We start from the raw sequence: 25,489 nt of genomic DNA on the forward strand, positions 1-25,489 counted from the left end.
ATGGCTCCTCACATTCAAATTATTTAATTGTTATTGTCAGATTCAGGGTCAGCATGGTGTCACATCTCTAGGGGCTTCAGCCCCACATTGGGTCACCTGTGAAGAGTGGGTTTCCTCTGGACGCCCCGCTTTCCTCCCAGAAACACGTTAGTACGTGGATTGGTGGTGTGAGATTGTTCCACAGAGGCACAGTCCTCACTTCAGCTGAGGGAGATGGTGGAGTGATTCTCCGGTCACTAGAGGGCGCTGTGTTTTCCTCCCTCTGAGTTTTACATTATCACACACGGTGTAAACAGGAAGATATAGCGGTGAGTGTTAGCTTGTACGTTTTATTTATTTGAATTTTAATTATTATATTTATAGTCGGTGCTGTGTATTGTTTACTGTCACGTCCTAAACCGTGTGCTGTATAAAGCAGGATGAATGTTATACATGTTTTATTACCAGCTGTGAGATTTACCGGCCTCTATCCTCTATTTCTTAGTGTTTCCTGACACTGTGGCTCATCTGCTGTAGTTGGATCCGAACATGCCTAAATGTGGTGTAATATATTAATATGTCAACGTTTGCTCTTCAAGGATTTAAATGATCAGTCATTGCCAACATGTATGGGTTTAAATCGCCGTGCGTTTTTCTGGATCAACAGATAAAACCCGTCTGTCTAGAGTGACGTTTATTTATTATTTACAAAATTTAAAACACACATACTGATATAAACTTCGGAAATTAAATAAATTGTGTGAAAGACCCCCTCCTCCAGTAAAAATCACGTGTTTCCCTTGCAAATATGCCAGTGTGTTTGTTTATGTGTTTTTCCTCATAAATATGCAGCTAACACCATGAATATATTAATTAATGACCTGAGGGGGAATCTTAGCCAATTTGAAGAATAAAATCAACATTATCTCCATTTGAATGTCTCACATAAACCTCCTGTTTCTCCCTCTCTTGCAGAGTAAATGAGGTGTCTATCTAAAGGTGATCATGGGCAAAAGCTGTAAAGTAGTGGTGTGTGGACATGCATCTGTGGGAAAGACAGCGATACTTGAGCAGTTACTCTACGCCAATCATGTTGCCGGTAAGAAGAGTTTGATTCACAATATTCACAATAAGAATTTTCTTGAATTATGAAGGATTAGAGTAGTACTGAGGTTAGGGAAGTTCTATTGTCAGCCTGTTCCAATGGAAGAATTTCAGTGTGGTTATTCTAATCAGCCAATGAACAGCATTGTTAAGACATTTGTATGACAAACTGCCATATAACTTGAAATATTACCTCTGGTCTACAGTTTTTTGGATAAAGGCAGTTGCGTTGGATTATATAGATATTTAGAATGGCTTATGAAAAACAATGGTTTCCACAATCAGTATTTCTTCACTGTGATGTCATTTTATTTTGGATGGAAGGCTCTGAGCCCATGGAGACATTAGAAGACATTTATATTGGCTCAGTTGAGACCGACCGTGGCACTCGTGAGCAGGTGCGTTTCTATGACACGCGAGGCCTTCGTGAAGGCATGGAGTTCCCTCGACACTACTTCAGTTTCGCAGATGGCTTTGTGCTGGTTTACAGCATTGAGAGCAAAGAGTCCTTCAAACGCATGGAGGCACTGAAGAAGGAGATCGACCGCTGCCGTGACAAAAAAGAGGTACGTTCTCGTACATTCACTTTATTTTTAAAAATTTGTTTGCAAACATTGCCAAAAGTAAAGAAATGTTTGGTGTCTAAAGTTTACTTAAAGCCCCTGAGAAACCCATTTTAAAAATGTTGTGTATTTTTATACAATTCTAAAATTGGGTTTTATGTGAAACTTTCAGCAAAGTTTAAATAAAAAACACAAAAACAGAAATATGATAAATCTCTCCTCAAAGATGACCCAAATATGCTCCTCCAAGCTCTCTGAGAACGGTGTGGGCGTGGTCCAATACTAATAACCGTGTGTGACTCACAGCTCTCTATCACTGGAGAACAGAATGCTGTTTACGTCACCATGGCAACACACAGCCTCGAGAAATATCCGTTGCGGGGTTTTTACTCTGAACTGCGGTTGTCATTTTACACAATAAAATGGCACAAGCTGGTAGAATTGTCATTACACAGCTGTTCATGTCCAAACCTATGGAGGTCTTTTATGTGTCTGTGCTGTAGTTTCGTGGGATTTTATATCACATATATATGTGTGTATGAACTGGATACCTTCTAGACTGTCTCAAAATTGGTGCTTTCTACCACTGCTACTTACACAAGTACTCTGCTGGACTGCCGACAGAGCTTTTATCCCCAATGCTATTTTGCTGTACACGTCGGCCCATTGTGGCCGCTATCTCCGCTGTATTACTGACCGAGTGGGTCTGCCTTCCCCGCTGTCACTCTGCTTTGCGTGCCGGCCAGATGCGGCTAATATCTCCACTGATGCGCCATTAAACACACTGACGGAGTGTTGCTGCTATATTTGCTGTCCTCAGAATTGATTCAAGTTCGTTCTGTATTGATTTGTGTTCTGTTTTATCTGTTTATGTCTTCCACTCCCTCCCCATAGCTTGGTGAATAGCTGGATAGCCAGCTCGTTTACTAATGGCTTCTAAGCTTTAGCTCATGGACTCAGAGAGGGGGCGTGGCTGTGGTAGCCTTGTGATTGGTCAGGGAAACAGTGACATAAGCATTACCCACTTTTAGGACAGCCCATTCTACATCAAGAAGAGAGCAGTACTGGTCATTTTTTAGGAGAGACTTATCATATTTCTGTTTTGTGTTTTTATTTTTATTTTTTTATTAAAACTGTGCTGAATGTTTGACATAACACCTGAGTTTAGAATAAAACAAAAAAAACACAAAATTTCAAAAGGGGTTCCCAGGGGCTTTAATTTGTTGTGCCCTGGTGCAAGGCTAATGTAGCCAACAAGTGATGTATGTTAACCCTTTAACCGTTAGCCAATAGCATTTTTCATATGGTGGGCCTGCCAGATTGAAGTTATTGATTGTTAGATCGATTAAAATGGACTTTTGTTTGCCTAGTTTTAAAGATTTCATTATGTCATGGAGTCATACAAAGCTAATGCACGTTTATGTGAGATTTGGTCTGGAATGGATAAGGTCATTCTACCACAGGGCATCAGTAATGATTGTGATAAGCACTTGATAAGCACTTGATAAGGAACGTTGGCGTAAGTAACAGAGATGGCAGTGGCTACTATATTTATTCATTGTTGTCACACCAAAAAATTTACTCACTTGTAATCTTTCTCTCAGTTATTATAAATTCTGTTATAACCTGTTTAATGGCAGTATATTAATGAGTTGAACATATGTTCATAACACGTAGGTACTATATTACTGTGAATAAAAACCTTGCTATACCTGCCAGAAGTTTTACTCCTCTGAGTGATGGTTAAGATCATCTTGTGGATTTGAGTGTGCTGCGTGCTTTATCGCCTGAGGTTTGCTAAATACCCAAGCAACTTATCTGAATTATGCTGTATTTTACATCACTAGATGCCTCCTCCAGCCCCTCCATTCTTGCAAAAAAACACATGTCCATTTACACAGGATTAATATAACCTGGGTTTATTTTTAGTGCCCATTTCACAGTAGGCTCTGTAATTGTTTGTATTCAGTATAGTAGACATAAGGTTTACAATGTGCTAACCTGATGACTATAAACTTTGCAGCTGCATTAGCCTTATAACTACAATGTAAAGCTAAATAACCAAACATCAGGTACCAAAACAGGTATTGGCTCATGAACTACATTTGGGATGAGGGGGATGCAATGTAATCTTGAGGTTGAAGCACCACTTTAACATAATGAAATGTTATTGCTTATGTAATATTTTTTAATCTACCATTCCATGATTTTCTATGATGTTGTCTCTATCTTTTTCTCTATCATTCTCTCTCTCTCTCTCTATATATATAGGTGACTATAGTGGTTCTGGGGAATAAGCTGGACTTGGCGGAACACAGGAGACTGGACAGCGAGGCGGCACAGCAGTGGGCTCGTCAGGAGAAAGTCAGACTGTGGGAAGTGTCAGTGACTGACAGACGCACTCTCATCGAGCCCTTTGTCCACCTGACCAGCAAAATGACCCAACCACAGAGCAAGTCCACATTTCCCCTCAGCCGCAACAAAAACAAAGGCAGTGGCTCTCTAGATAGCTAGAGAGAGGAAGGGAAAGAGGAGTGATGTGATTAGGGATTTATGAAGAGAAAATAAGTAAAAGAAATCATAAAAAAGAGAGAATGAAAGCTATTGACTGACTGATGTTCATTTTTAGTCTTTTTATTTTGATATTTGGTGCCGCAAACATTTAGCAAACAATGGCACAATGCTGTTGGATTGGAAGAATAACAGATCACTACTGAATGCCTGTACATACACACACACACACACACACACACACTTACACTTAGGAGATTGATGACATTGTAGAACATTTCCATTGTTTGTTATGTGTCTTTCTTTCTCTAAGATTCTCTGTTCTTGATTATTGACAATTTTTAAAGACAGTAGTATTTTAAAACACAATTTGGTAAAATGTTTTATTATTGTGTTATTATTGGGGGGGGGGGGACCTGACCTCATATAGAACAGAACATATGATTTTATGATTTGGTTTATTATTTATAAACAAGTGATTACACATGTACATCCGTGTGTATGACGACATGTAGATAATCTGCAAGTTCATGACTGAATATGTGAAAGGGAATCTTTGTTACTGACATTCAAATCATGTGACTGGTCACTTTTGAGCTTCTTTTTCACTCTTAGAAGTCATAGTTATTGCTGGCGATAACTAAAGCTTCTCTCCTAGCTTTCTGAAACAGGTGGAAACACTGTGGAATGTGCACATACTGAACTCTGTTCTACATTAAAAAAAACTTTAACATATTAAGACATGTTTTGATGATTGGAACAAGGCTACAAAATCATACAAATATTTCATATTCGTTGGTTTTTTTCATATTCCTCATGTTTTAATTTGACTTGATGTTTTTAAAATAGTTAGTAAATTATATCATATCTAATGTCTTCAGAACTATTTCCTGGAAAATGAACAGGCTGTTTAGACTGGAAATAAGCCAGTGAATGGTGACTTTGTTATAGTATGTTATACATTATACACTGAGTGTATAATTAACTAAGAATAGTACATCAAATACTACTCATCCAAGCGTTGATATGAGGCTGATTTCCATTTTAAAAAAATCTTCAATGTTGGTCCAATGTATTATGCTGTTACTTTTTTTCTCCATCATTTCCTCATAGTTACTGGAGTGTGTTTCCACAGGAAAAAAACTTTCTACTTGCTATCATTGCTGCATATTTGATAAATCCAGAGACAGAGAAGTCACAGGAGGGAACAATATGGACATAACACTGTTTAGGTTATAATAGCCTAATGAACCTTTTCAATGCTGAGGCCTTTCAGGAAATGAACTGAAATTGGATTTTTTTTCTTTGTAGATGTAGAAAATGTGACTTGTTTTACTTACATGTGTGCAAAAAAAGTGACATAATATAAAAATAAAAAAAAATAAAACCCTCAAACTGCAAGATACTGAAAAAAGCAGCATGTACAGGGGGTTTATATTCTGTCATCATACTATAAATATTCAGTCATTATAATTGAACATATGGCTCTTTAGTTACATTCTTTAAAGGTCATTGTGAGGTAAAATACCATGTTTTTGCAACTGAAAGAAACAAATCCTTCAGCTGTAACTTCTAACATCTGATTTATGTCTTATATCTTACAGTATGTATTGGAGTAATAAAGCTATATTATACTTCCTATGCGTGTATTGTTTGTTTGTAATCCCTAAGGCTCTTTCATGTTAAAGCTCTTCTTTTGAACTAACTCTATGAAGAGGAGTAAAAACAATGTGCAGAAACATCAATACTGCTTCTGAAATATTTCTTCAGTCGTAAGAAGGCATTGTTTCTATTACTTAGTTTATATAGTTGTCCTGGGGTCATCATTACAGCTGCAACAATGTCAGATCTTACAGTGGTCTGTCTTATCTTTTTAAAAAAAGAATACTATTTCCTTTGAGATCAATAGAGTTATATCTTTTATCTTATCTTACCAGTGGTGGGTGACTTTTTGCCTGAGGCCATTAGAAACATCAATGACCATTTCATATCTTGTAATTACATTTGCTCTGCATCAAATAAAGTTGTCACAATTCAGTTCAATGCAATTTTGTGTAAAGGCATGTTCTAATACAGTATGCACTATTATAATGTACTGGTAATTTATGCAGTATACAACATACATACTATCTTTAAAACACATGCCTTACAATGTGCAATAGGCAAGAGTACGGTCTAAAGTAACGAATCACAACATATCTCAGTCAATTACATTGTACTATGTATAATGCTGATATATTGATATATATGAATATAGATTGCATCACAAGAAAATCATAGAGTGACTCAGGTGTCATTGTTGTCTCAGGTGTAAGTTATTGTTGGTTCTTAAGTGATTTCCACCTCCACCCGCAGCCCCAGTGAAAATGAACAAATCTAAGTTAAGGTCAAGTGCCATATTCACTCTCAAATCCCAGCTCTGTGGGCGCAGTGACCGAGTCCATTCTCCTCTGTCCGAACCCCGCTGGGTCTGTGCCAGCCCTGGTCCTCAGGGACAGAACCACAGAATTGTTTTTTATTTGCCCTTTATCTCTCTTTTTATGGTGAAGGTATTTCATTTCATTCTTGGCTAAGTCTGCAGTGACCTTAAAATATGGGCCATTCCCTCTGGACAGTAAACCTCTGATAAAATGTGGGCGAGAGAGAGAGAGAGTGGATGGGGAGAGCGACAAAGACAATGAGAGAGACAGAGAAAGAGAGAGAGAGGGGGACAGAAATAGAGAGACATTGAAGAGAAAATAAATGTAGGTGAAATAAAGTGCATGAAAAAAAGAGCGAGATGTTTTCTCTTCCTAAAAGATCATGTGTTAGGCCTCTGGTGCAGCTACTAAAAGACAACAGAGAAGAGTCTGGGTAATGTTCCATTAACATTTCAAAATGCAGTGTTCATTCATTCTCTGTAAGCATTTATCCAGTTCAGTGTCGCAGTGGGTCCAGAGCCTACCTGGAATCAATGGGCGCAAGGCAGGGATACACCCTGGAGGGGGCGCCAGTCCTTCACAGCAACACACACAGACACTTTTGAGTCGCCAATCCACCTACCAACGTGTGTTTTTGGACTGTGGGAGGAAGCCGGAGCACCTGGAGGAAACCCACGCAGACACAGGGAGAACACACCAACTCCTCACAGTCACCCGGAGCGGGACTCGAACCCACAACCTCCAGGCCCCTGGAGCTGTGTGATTGTGACACTACCTGCTGCTGCCACAAAATGCAGTGTTTTCAACCACAATTTAAAACGGGAATAACAACAGTACTGCAATATTTAGAGTTCACAGACATTCATTTTTCAGTTTCCAGAAATGCCTAGTTCATTTTATCTTTATGCTCATCTGAAATAGAAAATTTCAGACAGCATCTTCAGCAGGAAAAAAAAAAAGTCATACTCAGTGGCAGATTTACCTATGCTCTATGATAAGGTTGGCAATTCATATTTATAAATAATTATATTTTGGCCTGTAGTGTACACTGAGGGAGAGGCAGAAAAACCTTCCACTATGGAGTAGTCACAATCAAGGGCCTAAAAATCTAGCCTGCTTCATTAAATCCGTAGCTCTAGTGCTGCAATGCGTCTGCAGTAACTTCCTCAGCCAGTAGAGGGCATCAGAACACCATTCTACTCATTTACAACGAACCTGAAGAAATTAGTGTTAGGGTTAGTGTTAGTGTTAGGCTGTACCCCTTACTATACTTAAACCTTTAATAACATAATACTTCTCCACTTTGGGTGATTTACATTATTAGAATGCTTGATAGAACAAAACGCGACAATAAGAAACGATCACATTTATACATGTTACATACTCTGGTGTACAGTATGTGGTAAAGAGCTCTGACTGCTCATTTATGTGTAGATTGGGTTGAGTGAAAGGGATAGGGATTTGGGGTTTAGGTAGACTGACCCCTGGCTTTAGGGTTATTATGACACATGAGTCATTATGAAGCACAGTGTTATTAAGCTTTCTGTGTCCTGTTATTAATAATCCCACCCAGGTGCCCCACAAACAACAAGCACAGGCGGAAGTGGAAGATCTAATTGATTTATTATTTCTCTCTCTTCCGTTCATTCATATCCACATTCGCACTCTGTACAGGGCAACAGCAAAATCAACAAAAGGACAAGCAAGGGTCTAGAACTGTTCAAAATCCTTTCAGCTTTTTATCACCATTTACTGTTCTCATCCAAACACCATGACAATAATAAAGTGAACAAACAACACATGGGTCTCCATCCAAAATTACTGGCCATGTCCCTGGTCATCTCATCTGACCAACATCTTTTAGAAATGTAGGATTAAAGCTGTGATGCGATAATTCACAAATTTTCAAACAGCACACGTAGACAGATAGACAGACGTACACACACTCACAGAACACAAGTTCCAGGTGAAGTTATTATAAGCATGTTTATGAAAGGCTGGACACATTAATTTGTGCTTTTTGACCATGTGCTCATGTCTGTGATGTGTGCATTTGTGTGGATGGTAAACACTGCAAAAATGTTATATTTGCAAGTGTAAGTATCTTAATTGTAGACCATCAAGTATGTATTTTTAATCTTTCATTAACAACGTTGTAAAAATATTTAGATTATTCTAACTATTTCAAGATATTTTTACTTTTTTCGCTGCTATCTGGATATTAATTAATGAATTGTAAATGAATAAATAATTCAAATTTACTAAAAAATATGAATAAAATATACAAAGATAGGAAGGTTTTTCATTCTATTGCATTTTGAAGATGTGGATTTTTTTATCCAGTAGTGATAATGTATGAAGTGATCTTACTGCACTGGGATATCATTCATTCATTATTTGTAACCGCTTCTCCAGTTCAGGGTCGCGGTGGGTCCAGAGCCCACCCGGAATCATTGGGCACAAGGAATACACCTGGTGGGGGCACCGGTCCTTCACAGCACACCACACATACCCACACATTCACTCAAACACACACTTATGGACACTATGGACTATTGCCAATCCACCTACCAATGTGTGTTTTTGGACCGTGGGAGGAACCCGGAGCACCCAGAGGAAACCCACGTGGGCACGGGGAGAACACACCACACTCCTCACAGTCAGTCACCCGGAGTGGGACTCGTACTGGGATATCATTTTACTTAAATATAACATCCTTCAAATCAGGTACTGATAGACTGTTTCTCATGATAAATTGACTTTAAAAATGCATCTATTTATAATATATATAAATATTTTTATATGGTGGCTACTTTTAAGATGCCTTCACTAGCCAGGTATGTAATGAAAAAAAAAACTGACAAGACGTATGTTTAGTGTCCACATCTTGCTTCTGAAGTTAACACGAGGAACTGTGAGGCTAATATTGCTAAAACTAGAAGTCGTTACCCAAGCACTATCAATGAATACATTCTTTTAATACCTCACAACCTGCTAAAGCCAGGTCTTCAAGTCAGCTGTGGACATTTCTATTTCTAACAACACCTGATGAACACCCACGGTTTTAGTCTTGTTTGGTTGTTTTGTCTTGTTCATCCTGGGGATATTTTTACAGACAATCCTCAATGCAACTTTGACAGAAAGTGTTTTTAGCATCAAAAAAGCAAAATATGGACATCAAAAAAGTGTTTGTTGATTGACTGCTTTTGGGGAAAGTGGAAATCTGTATATTTGTTGATTTTCCTCCTGAACTTTTTTTTTTTTTTTTTTTTTTTTAACTTTTTTTAGTTAAATGTTTTATAAAAACACACCATATTAGAGATTATGGATGAAATACGTGGCATTGTGGTAATAGAGAAAGCATGTCTAGCAGCTGCCTTTGTACAATTTGACAAAACAAAAAAAAGTAAATTGCATTTCATATCTGTACCAACAAAGTAAGCTTTAGAGAGTCAAAGAAATTCTAGAAAACTGTCTTTGTGTGTGAGAGTGTGTGTGAGAGTGTGTGTGAGAATGTGTGAGAGTGTGTATGTGAACATGTGTAAAGTGCTGGAAAATGCCTTCTTCAGTCTCCTCACTCCTGGCAACTGCCGTTACCATGGTGGCCCCTGTCAAACTAGACGTTCCATTACAAAGATTCAATCTCTGCAGAGTGCAAAATAAACCCGAGAAAATGTCACAGACCCTGCTCTCTGACACTAGGCAAAGAGTAAGACTGTCGATACATAGCCCAGGGCTGTGAGAGAGGGAGCAAGAGAGAGCAAGTGTGAGAGAAAGAGAGAGGGAGGGAGAGGGCAAAAGAGCAGGATGGCCAGTGTCAGAGGAAGGTACAAATCATGGCTAAATTTCCATTTTTCATACAAAAGGAAAAGTGTTTCTGACGTCATTATGGCTATTACAGCTCCAAAAAACAGTGTTATTGCTCAAAATACTAAACTTGATGGGGGGAGACAAAGAGATAAAACACACCAAAGGAATCCAAAGAACAATGAATGAAAAATAAAGTTGAGCCAATCATGTAAAGGGTAATTCCACATGACTGAATAATTCAAACATGATGTGACATAAACAAAGTCATTCAGACAGTTTTGAGGTGAAACTCTCCGTTCTGGATAAACTCAATAAAGTCAAATATTTTTTTTTTTTACAGAAGTGGTGATAACAAACAAACATCCAAAGTGTTTCAGAGAAAGCTGTTGCATAAAATGATACATACCAATCGTCTGATGTTTGACTTTGTTAAATAATTTTGAAATGTTTTTTGGCATACCATGCGTGTGATATATCTGACAAACTGACACTGCCACACCAGCATCTCAGACCAAATCAAATGCTTCCTATTTATCACACCCTACCCTTCAGCCATGCCTCCCCTCGCCCTGTTGATGTTTTAGCACAGTGTCCAGAGAATGTGCTGCTAAGCTCAAAGATGCAGTTATAATTTTTTGTTGGGGTCCTTTTTAGTTGAAGTTTTTTTTTCTTTTTTTGCGGTGGAATATTTGGACACTTGATTTCACCTGAATGTATTTCGTCTTGTCTCTGGGGGCGGGGGCAAAAGTTTCCAGACGGTGAAACTAAACTGCATGAGTGGCCCACCTGGCTATGAAAACAAAGAGCAGAGAACAACTCACACAGAGGGGGGGGGGGGGGGTGACGTAATTTTCTGTTTAGGACACCTTTACTCCACTACATATTTAAACATAGATTAGCTGGGGTTAGGGTTAGAACGTTAGATATAGCACCCCCCGCACATATAAATAGTGTTTGTGGTTATTTTGCCATATAGACGTGGTGAAATCTCTTTACAATTGACCATTACACTTTAATCCACTCTGAATGACTTTGTGTACATCACTGTTGCTGAATTATTCAGAAAGTATGATCTGTATAATTAGCCTAGCACACAGCTAGCAAACTAGCCACATTATGACCTAGCATATTAACCATCCCCTTAACATGCCGTTCTGGTGGAAAGAGTTAAGCCTGAAGTGACAAACAGGTCGATCAAACTTCATTCACATTTACCTTGATGTATCCAGGTGAATGAGGGTGTACACCAGGACGTACAAAGAATATCAACACACACAATCACACTCGCGCACACATCGAGAGAGAAGCAAGAGTATCCAAAAGTTCTGAATATCCAGGAAAGTCATTAACTTTGTACATACTTATTGTAACATAGTTGAGTTTGTTCTGATCCAGGTTCTGTCTCTTTTGTTCAAGTTCCGGTATGGCTGATGAATATTCCGGTCCATATGTTACCCCAGGGGGTCCTCTAGGGGGCACCATCTCTTCAGAGCAAAAACAGGAGCCCTGAGTTGCCCCTGAGACTCATCCATGATTCGTATACTCCCATGTCTTTGACACTAAACTAAATATATCGTCTTGGCATCTTCATCCTCTTCCAGTATTGTTGCACTTATTAACAAAACAATAGACTTTCAAATAGAAACGGTTCTTATCTTAACAACAATGACAATAATGAATCTGATAGACTCTATATACTCTATTTTCAGTTCTACAGATAAACTTTAACCTAATTTAGATACACATTTTAAAGTAATCTTCATAAAAACTTTGCAAAATATCTTAATAATAATCCAGAACATGGAGAAACAGCAACAAATGAAAGAAAGTAATGTAACATACAGGCAGAGCACAAACACCCATCAGAGCGATCCAGAATCAGATTTAAGAAGCCCTAGCCCATCTGAAGAGAGAGAACACTGATCATGGATCAGATTAGAAATTCTGCCATATGCTTCAATGTTGTTTCCAATACATGCTCTTTTCAACCTCATATTAAGTTATAAGCACCCTTCGAAGAGCCAGAAGAAGCTGGAATTTTTTTAAATTATTAATATTATTATTGTTGTTATTTGGTAAGATTTGGGCATTTTTACAGCACTATACTAAAATACACAGGGAGCAGTGGTAGTTTCCTCTATTCCCTCTTTTATACACCAATGAAGCATCACCATGATTTTAAAGCTGTAATTTATAAGGTAGAGATATTACATAATGTACCTTTAAGGTCGTTTGTAGGTCAATGGGCACCTCCTTATAGGGACAGTGGTGACAGCTTGGTGATGTTTGAGTTGCACTAATTATCGTGGGGCATTTCTAAGATGGCTGCCTGTTAAACAGACTAATAAGGACTTAGTAAAGTAATTAAATCACATTAGCAGGGAGGAAGGGCAGTTGTTGTTTTAATGCAGCATGCGGAATATCATTTTGAAAGTATTTTTATTGCTCTGGATTTTCTAAATAACTTTGTCTGCCATTTTTTGTACCTTGAAAAAAAACTCTATCACATTCAGTGATTTGTTGGCAAGTCTATTTTACTGTTGATCTGAGGCCCCCTGACCCTCCTCCCAAAGCAGACAAACTTCACTTATATCTCAGTAATGGAAAGACACTTAAGATGGCCTCTGGGATTCCCCCAAAGGGAAATGGCGGGGACTAGTCAACAAGGGCATGATAAGCTTTGTACACACTGCAGGGCAAATCTGATTAGCTTCTTTTGTCAAATTCTTACGCTTCTCGAAGGTCTATGTAAGCTCTAGAAAAACAAAATCCCGGACGTTTGTGAAATGCTGCCCGGACATTTTTTTAAGTCTAAAAAAGAGGACATGTCCGGGTAAAAGAGGACGTCTGGTCACCCTATGTAATCATAGTCAGTCACCTCATAGTAACCTCTTCAGTGTGAATACGCTCAGGGTGGTACAGGCAGAAGAACCATTCCCTGAAGGATGGGAAAAATTAAAAACTTTATGAAATCCAATCTACGAGTCCCATGTTGTGAGATCAGCTTTGAATCAGATGTGAAACCACCGACAGAAGTGTCTAGAATCTGATTGGACACAGTCAGATAAATGTGTTTTTTGCTGCTTAGACTGCAGAAATTTACAAACTGGATTTGTGGGGAAAGCAGATTTGATCTGCCTGTCTGAGCAAGGCCGCTGAAACCGCACTGAAACGGGGCAGGATTAGACTGAAATGCTTGAACAGTGCTGCAGGTTGTGAACGGTAGAGGGAGCAGTTGAGCCATAGAAACACTGAATCTGACTGTGGTAGAAGACGACGATGTCTTGAGATCTGCCTCTGATTGGATATTTGTCACACACACAATCTCACTCACAAATTACACGAGGGGAGTTTAGATCTTAATCAAGGCGGGATGGGAGACAGATTTTGACAGACAAGCTGACCTTTGTGAGATCTTAATGAGACAATACAGAGAGCAAAATATACGGACATGAAAGGCCACATCCAAATGTGACTGCCGCCATAATCATCTTTGTGTGTGTGTGAGAGAGCATCTGTCTGACTCGCAAAAATCACCTAATCTATGCAGCAGAAATTGGAACGCTGATTGTGTGCGTGCTAGCCACAGAGGGCTGATTTGCCTGCAAATTGTCATCTCAATCCGTTACACTTGCACTCTGTGATGATTACCCATGATGCAAAGCGGCAGTTCTTATGGTCAGGTTTTGGGGGTTGGGGGGGAGCAATAACATGTTTGTTCATATTTGCAGAACCATCGAATTGAAAATGAATATGAAAAACAAAAGGCATAAACACATAAAAATAAAAGTAGACACAATCTTAAAATAAAATTAAAATAAAAATGTTCATGAGGCATTGAGTAAAGGGATGCTTGCATTAGTCGTCTCACAAAGAATTAGCTCTACGTCTCTAATATTATTGTTCATCTAATAAATTACACAATAAAAACCTATGATTAATGTCTTAAAAAATCATACGAGGTCCCAGCCAGAGGCTCCACTCAGGCCCAGTGCTGGAATACCCAGGAGGCGTGGCCTATCACATTACCCCTCAATGGAGAAAGGTGGGCGGGTCAATGAGGTCCCTAGGGCCTCGCCCACAGCCTGGGGGTGTGTGTGCATTTACTCTCCTCCTGACACTTTCATTTTTTCAGTTTCTCTGGAGTCGTCAATCTCTCTCCTTCAAGATTTTGTCTTCTACCTCTCTGTGCTGCATAGTTCAAGAGTGACACTTCAGTCAGTGCCACAGTCTTACAGGAGAGTGCAGGGAATCTGTGTTTGTGTGGGTGTGTGTGCGTGTGTGAAATAATGCGTTGAATTTACCTCATACATCATGTCCTCATTAATAACAGGCACTACATCAGCATCTTTGAAAAATGGTTCTTTAGTAAAGGCAATTGCTTTGTAGGCATTAATGGCTCTTTGCCTTTTAAATGCTCTTTCTCTCTGGTTGGAAATCTGCTATAGGTATATCTATACAGAATATTTTTAAAAGCCTTTATATACAACACTATAAAGGCTTTCACTATTTTTAAGAAATTAAACAATTTACTGGTACTATAAACAATGCAGTTTAAAAGCCAAATACCATCAATTCTTTCACTTAACCCTCTTCTGTAACTGCTTCATTCTGATCCAGGACCATGCCACCTTCTTCATATATTATATAACTATATCTTATTTATCATATATTTTATATCTGATATAGATTCATCATCAAAATAACAGTTGCACCTGTAAGTGTTGGATTGCAACGATATTCTAAAGGAAGATAAAGGTTACTAGGAACAATAAATGATAAATAACGTAGACTGATATGGGCAGTATTTACTGAGCTACACATACAGATTTAGAGTCTCTCAGTGTGGAATCAGGCCGCAGTGTTTACTAACAGCGTTGGTCGTCTCCACCAAGACAAAAGTGGGACTCCACATTGAAGATCACCTGCTGCCATTCTTGGAGTCTGGAACATCACCACTGCAGTCTTTGGTGATGATGACGTGCTGTAAAGGGCAGTCGTCGTAACAGTCTGCATGCATGTAGTCCTGCCTCCTACAACCATTGGACAACAATGGCAATTCAAGGATGATTCATGGAGGGAATCACTCTCGCTGAATGTTTACAGTCATGGCTTTTGGGTCACTCTGCGCATGTCAGATAATCCGTCGGTACTTCCAGGTCTTTCATGTCACTGGTGCGTGCCGTCTTCTGTTCATGGCTGCCAACAGCATGCTATGTTAATGTCTGCACGGCCGGTATTGTGCGCAATATGTCGATAAGACCGTCCCGCTTCCCGAGAGCTATGATGAGACCCCTCTCGAACTCTTCATAGAGTCTGACATTATATCGTCGATCAGGTACAGAGATAACGCCCATTGATTTGTTCCAGGTGCAACTATTACTTTGAAGATGAGTGTGTATTTAATACTTCAAATAAGTGCAATATTAATATTTGATCAGTAATCTGTCCCGTTTTCCATGTTTTTGGATTTTCATGGGAATCTACGGGGATATTCTCCCACATAATTTAAGTCTGAATTTGGTGGCATTTTCTGCTTCTCATGATCCAAGTGATGAATAAACAATTGCCTTTCAAACCGTTCTCTGACGTTTGTGCAGTAACCTACTCCACCTAGAGTGCAGGCTACTGCTAAATTAATAGTTTGATGCAATGTATGTTATTCAGTGAGAAACAACAAGTGAGAACATATTTCAATCCAATAAATTCAAGCATTCATGATGTCAGAGTGAAGCCCTGTTCACACCTGGTGTTAAAGTCTGTCTAGTGTAATCTGATCTGGTCTGTGCTCAAACTAAAACAAGCAGCACAAGCCCCCCACCGGAAACATGCAGATAACTTACATATCAGCGGGTGATTTTTGTGCTTGCTATGATATGTATTGCTGCCGACACCACTGATATAAGTGATGGTTTTACAATGTGTCACCAAGACAAATTTTGCCCTATCACTGTCCAGTTAAGATCAGACCACCCAAGATGACTGTAAATGCCATGTGTGAGCAGGGCCTGTGTGAACTGATAATGTTTCTCACTAGGACAATGTGTATCTGCAGAGGCTCTAAGATTAACTGTTTATGGTCACTGCCATAACAAAATCTCTCAAGCCCATCTTTTATCAATTACTTTTACACAGTTTGAACCACCAGCTAAAAGCATTTCATGATGAATGGACCCAGAAGAATAGCCCCAAATGACCTGCAATAAAAGATATTTCCTCCTGCAATGAAGTCATCATTTAGAATATGTGAGATTTTGTTATGAGAGCAACATTTACGTTCATGGGAATGTGTGTGTTTGTATGTGTGTGTGTGTTGACAGTATTTCTCTGCATACTTCAATAAGGTGAGAAGATAACGGGTGTGTGTGTAGCCCGGAGCGGTCCCGGAGCAGGCCGAAAGAGGGCGGGGCCTAAGATTGGCGTCTGAATGAAGGCGGCACCAGCTGGGTGTCGCAGTGTCAGTGGATTGGCTGCCACTGTGCAAAGAGTCGGATGAGTTATGGGGGTGGGCAGGAAACTGGTCGTCAAATTTTTAGTCAACTGCTTCTGGAGAGCCAGCTTGGTCTGACAGAGAGAAAGAGAGAGAGAGAGAGAGAGAGAGAGAGAGAGAGAGAGAGAGGAAGAAAAGGAGAGAAAGAGCGAGAGAGAGAGAACAAAATCAACAAAATAGTTGTAAACTAATGCTGATTAGCATTAAATATGTTAATGAGGGTAAACTTCAATGTGAAAGCAAAAGTCTTTAAGGCCTGGCAGAAATACTAGCTTCTTGATTTCAAGTCTGATCATGAATCTGATTTGTAATCAGAGTGAAATATGGTAATAGATAAATATTTTCTTCTGCTTCTTCTGAAAAAATACCTGCTTTCCCGATTGTTTGATTTTTTATTTATTTATTTTGATAACTCGATCAGAACTTGATCAAAAGGTCCATTCTGTTTTCAGTTTGTCCTTAAAAATAACTCAACAACTTGTCTCTGAACTGAACTAGAGCAGAGTTTAAATCTGAAAGTGCAGTTTTATTTAAAATTTGTGAAGTTTAAATGTAAAAGGCTTTTATTCCAAGTCAAAATTTTCATCAAAGTTCCACTCAACACAGAGGGAATCCTCTACAGTTAATGTAGAAAAACAAAAACAAAATATTTATATATATTTTTGGACAGCAGTGATAAATTACACCAACATACCATTGCCTTTCATTTTAATTACATTTGCCTGCAGTGGTTAGATTTTATTATGAAAAAGATGTACACATTTAAATCGAGTAAATTAAACTAATCACTTTTTTATCCAAGCTGCCTCTCCATGTCTTACCTGTGAAGATAAAGAGGTGAGACTGTACTGGTTAAAGACTTTCTTCATGGCTGACACAGCTCCTCCTGCATAGCCATTCCACCTCACACTCTGCTAAAAGACACAAAGCGCAGCAATGACCAAGAGTCAGAATGTGTAGTTATTTTTATGTCCGTGTGTGTGTGTGTGTTTGTGTGTGTGTGTGTGTGTCTTACCGAGACTCCTGAGGTAGGTTGGCACTTGCTGTGAGGGCTGTATTTGGGCTTTGGGGGCTTTCCTGCCAATCGGTCTTTATGTCTGCGACTGTTCATGTGCTGGGAAAGAAAGAAAAGAACCACAGAAAAGTCTTTCCAGTCTGATCCTCACGAAACAACATGGTAAATATCACCAGACATACATGAAGCCTCTTGAAAGATTCCTTTTCTATATAAATAATTTCTCATAGTCATATATATTTTTAACAATCTTATTTTATCCAGACGTACAGTAAAATTAGACCCTGCATGTAGTTGATGCTGTATGTGACACTTACTCATCCAGGACTGTGTCCTAACAGCGAGGGATGTGAGCATGCAATATGTCAGAGCAGGTCATGTGAGCGTGTCACAGTATGTCTACACCACAAACTTCAGGTCTGTGCATCAAGTCAGAATGTAAATCAACTACTGATCGATCAGAAAACAGCTCAACAAGTCACCTAAAATTGCTGATTGTCCTATGACAGGTGTCCAAACTGCCAGCATCATGAGAGCGACAGTGGAAAAAACATGTTGTTCTCATTATAATCAGTGCAGCTGTTTACACCAGTGGCGAGTGTCGGCGTATGACATGACATTTTTGACAGAAGCCCCATTTTTATTCTGCCACACTGCTCTGCTCCACCGCTCTGATAAACCTCATATCGTCACTGTCCAAAGAACACAGCTGTCCTTCACATTGTGGGAACATTATGTGATGAATGAACCAATAGAAATGCTCCAAATTTATTTGGAATAAAATCTTTGATTTCCATTAAAGTAAAGAAGGTGTTTTGTTCTCCTTTAAAGTTACTATTTATGTAGATTCCTACAGGTTTTTATTTTAAAAATGTGGAGGCACTGTGTATACACCCACAGTGCTCAACAACTGCTAAACAAGTCAAATTATGTTATTTCCACACTTAACTATTTCTGCTGTTCTCTGAAGGAGCCATCAAGTAGTAAAAAGGCTTTAACCTACATTTTATTTAAATACTTGTGTACCAAGAAAATTTTAAGGGACGAATATGCTTTTGAACAGTTTTCTATTGTTTCTATATATGATTTTAATTATGGTTTTGATCTATAAAATTAAATTGACTTGCCAAACAATAAACTGCATATTTTTTCACCTTATTATAAAACCAGACAAGAAAACAACATCTCAAAACACTGCTAAAAGAAGTATTCCTTTTTTCCCTGCTTTATGGCAGTAAAACCATGATCCTGAACCTGCTTTCAGGTTTGTACAGTTGTAATGGCCTGGAGCAAGAGGCTGTGAGTCTTACTAGAAGAGCCGAGGACCAGTTATTTGACCACAGTGACCCATAAGAAACCCCAACAACTTTACAATGTGTTGAGTTCCAAAAAACCCTCACTTTTCCCAGAATTGTCCTATTTATAAATTAGGATTTATGTGAAGGCTAGTTCAAATCCATTTAGCTCCGGTATGTTTGATTTCTCCTTCATTTCAAAGCAGTAATTCTCTGTTCTTCATTAATGTAATTAATTCATTTAATCCAATTAATTCATGTAATTATTTTGTTCTTCAGACACAGATATAAAACACTGGCCACAACATTCACCACCTCATCAACCATCACCAGTGTGAAGCAGCTAAATGAGTAATTTTCATAGCGACAGCCAACTTAAAAAACATAATTTTTGCTGCTGTGTACTCCTCTGTACCTTGCATTTTGAGGAAATTGAGGCTTGTTCTCATTTAAAGGAACAGGCACTGTTTAGAAAGCATAAAAAAGTGCTATGTTACTTGATCCTTGTGGTATTTTGACCAAAGCATGACAAAGACCTTTTTTAAGACCCCAGAAAAGAGTGTTTACGTGTGGAAAATGTACAATCAGCCGGAGCACCCTCTGCCATTTTCTCATTTCCTTCACCTTTTCTGCTTTCATTTTACAGATGAAGTTTTAATAAGGCATGAAATATAATTAAAAATCATGGTTAATTGGCTTGAAGAGACAAAACACACACACCACACAACAGAGCACACACAAAATCTGTTTCCCAAAGGAGTAGAATGAAATTCAAAAGATAACATGATCCTTTTACTTTAGAAACGCTGTACTGCTTTCCTTTTGCAGATAAAGTGGATTAATGAAACACTCACTGAACTGAGGCAATGCAAATGAAATGCTAACATTGGCATTAACATTGTCTGGGCCTGAATATACACTCTGGCACAATGTCACAGCTTTCACTGAGCTCCAGCGGAAGATTTTATAGAGTATTAACACCACATACTGCAGCGAAATAAGTGTTTCAAAATATAAGAGCAGGTGCTAAATGAGCTCCCACCCAGTTTAAGAGGAGTGCCTTTTTGCAGCTGTCCTGGCCATTTAAATGCCTCGTCCCTGAAAAGAGCATTTCACAAAGTGCGTTTTTGCTGCATTAAAGTGCAATTTTTTGTCTAGACAAGAAAATAGAAAGTAAATAATGGAAGAGTAAAACGGCAGCGATTTCAGTGGTAGGTGTATCCACTGATCAGCCATAACATTAAAATGACCTCCTTTTTACGTTCATTGTCATTTTATGAGCAACAATTTGTTAGCACCCTTTCACCCAGTTCTTTAATGTACATGAACCCCCACAGAGCAGCTGTGATTTGGGTGGTGGATTATTCTCAGCACTGCACTGACACTGACCTAGTGGTGGTTGGTGTGTAAGTGTGTGTTGTGCTTGATATCTACAAGGTGGACGAACAAGGTAGGTTTGTCTGACAGAGTGGACACAACTATTTAAATACGAGCTCAACACACAATAGCACGCCACTACCAGCACGTCAGTGTCACGGCAGCTCCGAGAATGATCCACCACCTAAATCATACCTGCCGCATGGTGGTCCAATGGATGTCCTGACCACTGAAGAGCAGGGTGAAAGGGAATAACAAAGTATGCACAGCAACTGATCGAGTACACTCGGTCTGCAGTAGAACTGCAAAGTGCTCCTCTATGGTCAGTGTAGTGGATAAAATGCCCCATGCTTTTGTAATTCCAACAGTCTACAGATCTTAATGGTACCTGAGTGAGCTGGGTCTCGGAGTTGACATGGATCTCACACACTTCACACTGGAAGCTCTTGCTAGCCACGCCCATGCTGCCCTTGTTGGCCAGTCTCTTGCTTTTGCACGTGGCACGGGAAGACAGCATCTTTCCCCGTCGCCGTGGCAACACACTCTGTCCGTCCAGCATCAGTTTGTGTTTAGTCCCTGCGGGAGGCCATACAGGAGTCACACACCAGCTCCACGCTCACCCGATCACAAAAAGTGATTACCATCAACATGAGGATCAGAAGCCCCACCCCCAAATACGAGACTTCTACTCTAGTCACTTTTCTCAAGGTTAAAAATGGAGCATCAAAACGTGTCCTAGTGAAACTGCCTTAGGCACGTACCGCTGTTGTGGGCTTCCAGCTGGTTGACTGAGTTGACTGTCACTTTGCAGACAGGACAATAGAGGTGCTGTCTGTTCCTCCGTGGTTCTTTCTCAGTAGGGGTCTCTCCTGCAGGGCCGTCCGACTGCGGGGGCATCTCACAGGAGCTGGATGTAGGATCCGGAGGGGCGTCTGAGAGCTGAGAAGGTGGAGAAACTGGCACATCCGCTGAAGACACCTCAGATACCGGGGTCAGGATCACTGAGCTGGACTGGGCATCGTCCAGCTTCACCACAGAGTCTGAGTCATTCAGAACAGCTACAGAGGAAAAGAGAGAGAGAGAGAGAGAGAGAGAGAGAGAGAGAGAGAGAGAGAGAGAGAGAGAGGGAGAGAGGGAGAGAGAGTTGAGAGAAAGAAAAGTTGCCCTCCTAACTCTACCATGTTTGTGTTTGGAAATCAAGATGATATTGGTACTACTGTTACTACATTGCTAAACATGGCAACAATTATCATGTAATTATTATGCAATTATTAGGCAATTACATATTGTAGTGGAGTATGAGCCAAATATGAATATCGGACAATCAAGAAATGAAAAGTTTTGAATTAAAACTTTTCCAGTCTGCAGAAGACTTTTCGTCTGCAACATAGCAGCCCCCACACACACACAACCAATCTAAAGACATCAAAAGAACCCTTTTAAGTAACACATGGCCCCAACACCCCCCTTCTCTCTTTTAACTAACAGGAACTGTCGAGATAACTAACTTAAAGAGACAGGAACCTCAAACAAAGAAGAGAGCTTTTACGGCCCGTTTTTATGACAATGGCACCTAAATGTCTAATCCTTATCTTTCACGGAGATCAACAGATGTTCAAACCAAAGTGACCTCGAGTGAACTCCCGTGAACCAACAGCTGAAACACGGATTAACAACGACACCAAATGGACACTGGCGGAACTACACCTCGCTCGGAGTCGCCGCAAGACAATAGCGAAAATAGCCGATCTCTGAGTTATTTGTGTATAAACGAACGTATGAATGTCACTTTCTGTACCCTCAGATGAATGCCTACCTTCTAATGAAATGATGTATAATGCCGATTGTTTCTATTACAAAGATCAGTTTTGTCTCTGAATGAGAGAAAATGGATTAATGTTTTATTTTTCAGCGTATCATCACGAATTGGACGTGAACAATGTACTCAAGATGGGACCTTATGTAAATGTCTGATATTAATAGTCCAATGTACTCATTGTTATAGGTTGATAACAGGTATAAGAATTTTGATACGAGAAACTCATATTCCTTATGTATGAATCACAGAGTCAAAACCCCCTCCTCCTACTCTCTCTCTCTCTCTCTCTCCCTCACGAGAGTCACGTGAGTCTGGACTCGCGTCCAATCAGAAAGAGGACGCCTCCCATTAGGGCGTGACCGCGCCAGCCTTGAAAAGGACAAACAGTAAGACAGACAATGAGTTCGAAGTTTGAAGAGTCGCGAGGACTCTGCAGAAGTAACGGACCACGAAAGGAACTGGAAAATAGAGGACGCCGACAACAAACAAAGAAAAACCTCTCAGACTTCAGAAAAGCTTACGAGAGACGTCTCGAAATTAGCTAAGAGTATGAAGTTTTACTAATACGTCGAGTAATTTGAATATCTTTCTTTTCCTTTAATCTTGTTTATGTTTATTACCTATCGAAGTGTGATCTCACGAATGATCAAGGCGGGTGAAACTTATTTGTGGCCAAAGTAAGGTATCAACCGTTTGAGTAATCGATAACAGATATATTAACGTTATAAGCTGATTCCTGAAGACATCAATCCTGGAAAGCTGGACAACGAGACTAGCTAATACTCTGAAAAAGCCTCCCCACTACGGTGGAAAACCAGCCACGCCTGTGAAAAACCGAAGAAGGGAAATCTCGATCAACGCAGCTCAGCTCGGAATCGAGGGTCTTCAAATCGACTGTAAAGAGATCCTCCATAAGCGGGCCTGCTTCTCACCACGTGGGAACGACGAGAACACCCCGGGACACGGAGATTAAACAACAGGACGCGACGGCTCGGTGAAACGGCGAACGAGTAAGCTAGCGTATTTAACACCTTTTCAGTAGCTGATGTCCAAACAAACCCTCTTTATAATTTACCATTTATTAACCTTAGTTAGCAACAATTTAGTCACAAGTTAGAAGTGTCTAGCTCACCTTAAGGTCAAAATCAGTTCCCCCTGCCGGACACCGTGAGATTACAAGGTTGTGCTATGTTAACTAAATATCTTCTTTTTATTAATAAAACTCTCATTATTTGAAGTCACAGTGTTTGCAATTTATTCATTAGAATTTCTGAAAATCCTGAAGAACTCATTTAGCATGATTATTATTCATTCTCAAACTAATTATTAATGTTTTAATTGCTTAAACCAATTATAAATCTTAATTAATATCATTAAGTCAAATATCAGAGGTTGGAGGAGTTTGAATAAGGTCAAGGCTATAAAACAAATTATAAAATTATATATATATGTATCGGGGTGTATGACCAACATCCACTACATATAAAATATATATATTTTATTGGCGCCCACGCGAGGCCGGAAAAAGGCTTTTAATGAACAAACTGCAAAACACTGAATATCAGCTTGGGTTTATGAAATACTTTCCGCTGTTTGTGTTGCTGAATAACGATTGAGATTCAAAGCTTGATGTGGGTAATTTCGTGTTGTGTTTGTTACTGCTGAAAAACTGTTCTGTGATATATACCGGTTAGAAAATAAGCTTGGTTGTTTTTGAAAGAGCGCGGCTCTGCGCCATTTTGCATGCATTAAATTGAGGCCTGGGCACGTCTGAACTGCGCGAAATTCCGCTGTGAGACTTTGCCGTCGGATTCGACCTCCCGCCGCGAAATCCCGGCGAAGAGAGACCACCGAACCGAATACCCCCGTTCGTTTTAAACTGGGTCGCTACCAGCGTTAATAACGAGATCGCGCGCTAGGCGATTGGGAGGTTATTAAACAGCCGAAAATACGGCTTGTATGAAGAGCAGTCTGCTCTCGTCAGCTGTTCCTGTTAAACTGAAATCATATTCAGAAAGGAACGAACCCCTTTGAAGGGGCGGAGCTGAAACTAAGGAGGGAAATTCAAAACGCCCCCAAAACAGAGGAAGACAAATTCCCTCTTGTGGTATAAGTGCGTAATTGCAGGGAAAAATACTTCATAACTAGCGTCTATTGAAGCGTGTCCTCCCTTGCTCCTCCTTGTGGTCAAGCGGTGCTACCCTTGACGTTTGATTCCCGTACACCCTCTAGTGGTTGGGAGGTTGTCCGCCGAGACAACATAAGTGTTTAGCAGCCCTCTGGTGTTTAAAAGTTGTCATTACAGATGAAATTCTTTTAAAAATACCTTAGTGTAAAATCTCTGTTCCCCTTTTAAAATTTTAATTTTTATTTTTTTGATAGAGTATCTGAGCGTTTAAAATCTTTATTCCATTTTAGATTTTAATCTGATAACACCCTCTAGTGTTGAAACTTCCCGCTACAGTGGAAATTCCCATTTGTGTTAGTGTATCTGCTGGTACCGTGTCTATTGGGACTCTCACCAGCGCCGACTGGTGTCCATTGCTGCTATTGCATTGTAACTTGCTTGTCGCCCTCTGGTGTCCTAGTCTGGTATTACAATTTAAGTTCAACTTAAATACTGAAGCTCGCTGTTGCCATTCAGACTTACCTTCAGTACCCTCTGGTGGAGAAAACTTACTATCGCAATTGAAATTGTCGACCAGTTCACACTGATAAGACCTGGTATCACAGCTCTAGTGGCTGTCTCTAAACTCTGCACATCTGAATAATTACAAGTAAAGGCTTGGAAGCATAATAAGTTGATACAACTACAGCAGACAGCGTGCAATAATTAGAGATTGACACTTTAACTTGATACCAGATCACAAACGCAGTTAAAAGAGAGAGTCTTTTAATCTTGCTATTCTTAATAATTCTTTCATTTGGAAAATTCTTTTACTTTCATAATTCCTTAATTGGAAATTATATGTAGTAATAAATTTCACTTAATTTAAAATTCTTTAATCCAAATTTTTCGACAATTCTTTAATTCAAAATTTTAATAATTTTAATTATTGAAAATTTTTTCGTTAATTTTTTCTCTCTTCTTGTATTCACTTGCGCA

General features: G+C 39.4%; 2 protein-coding genes across 2 annotated transcripts in view; one reads left to right on the forward strand and one right to left on the reverse strand.

Annotated features, from left to right (window-relative positions):
* Positions 1-165: 165 nt before the first annotated feature.
* nkiras2 (NFKB inhibitor interacting Ras-like 2) lies at positions 166-5,788 on the forward strand. Its single transcript, XM_066642341.1, has 4 exons — positions 166-308; positions 955-1,078; positions 1,408-1,649; positions 3,918-5,788. Exons 2-4 carry the CDS (start codon positions 985-987, stop codon positions 4,158-4,160), a joined length of 579 nt encoding a protein of 192 aa, XP_066498438.1. The 5' UTR covers positions 166-308; positions 955-984; the 3' UTR covers positions 4,161-5,788.
* Positions 5,789-15,125: 9,337 nt separating this feature from the next.
* znf385c (zinc finger protein 385C) overlaps positions 15,126-25,489 on the reverse strand; it is a 60,424-nt gene continuing 50,060 nt past the window's right edge. The window contains exons 5-9 of the mRNA XM_066641920.1: positions 21,326-21,622; positions 20,953-21,140; positions 17,893-17,991; positions 17,699-17,791; positions 15,126-16,951 (exon numbers count right to left, since the gene is read on the reverse strand). Of these exons, the coding sequence (XP_066498017.1) occupies positions 16,724-16,951; positions 17,699-17,791; positions 17,893-17,991; positions 20,953-21,140; positions 21,326-21,622 (905 nt within the window). The 3' untranslated portion in view covers positions 15,126-16,723. The remainder of the gene's footprint in view (positions 16,952-17,698; positions 17,792-17,892; positions 17,992-20,952; positions 21,141-21,325; positions 21,623-25,489) is intronic.

This window comes from Hoplias malabaricus, chromosome 13, assembly GCF_029633855.1.
Source record: "Hoplias malabaricus isolate fHopMal1 chromosome 13, fHopMal1.hap1, whole genome shotgun sequence".
NCBI classification, from domain to species: Eukaryota; Metazoa; Chordata; class Actinopteri; order Characiformes; family Erythrinidae; genus Hoplias; species Hoplias malabaricus.

What these genes read in the sequence shown, in the direction of transcription:
- nkiras2 (XM_066642341.1), top strand. Translation starts at nt 985, where the DNA reads ATGGGCAAAAGCTGTAAAGTAGTGGTGTGTGGACATGCATCTGTGGGA. An exon ending in CTACGCCAATCATGTTGCCG is followed by an intron (nt 1,079 to 1,407) that starts GTAAGAAGAGTT and finishes TTTGGATGGAAG; the next exon opens with GCTCTGAGCCCATGGAGACA. An exon ending in GCTGCCGTGACAAAAAAGAG is followed by an intron (nt 1,650 to 3,917) that starts GTACGTTCTCGT and finishes CTATATATATAG; the next exon opens with GTGACTATAGTGGTTCTGGG.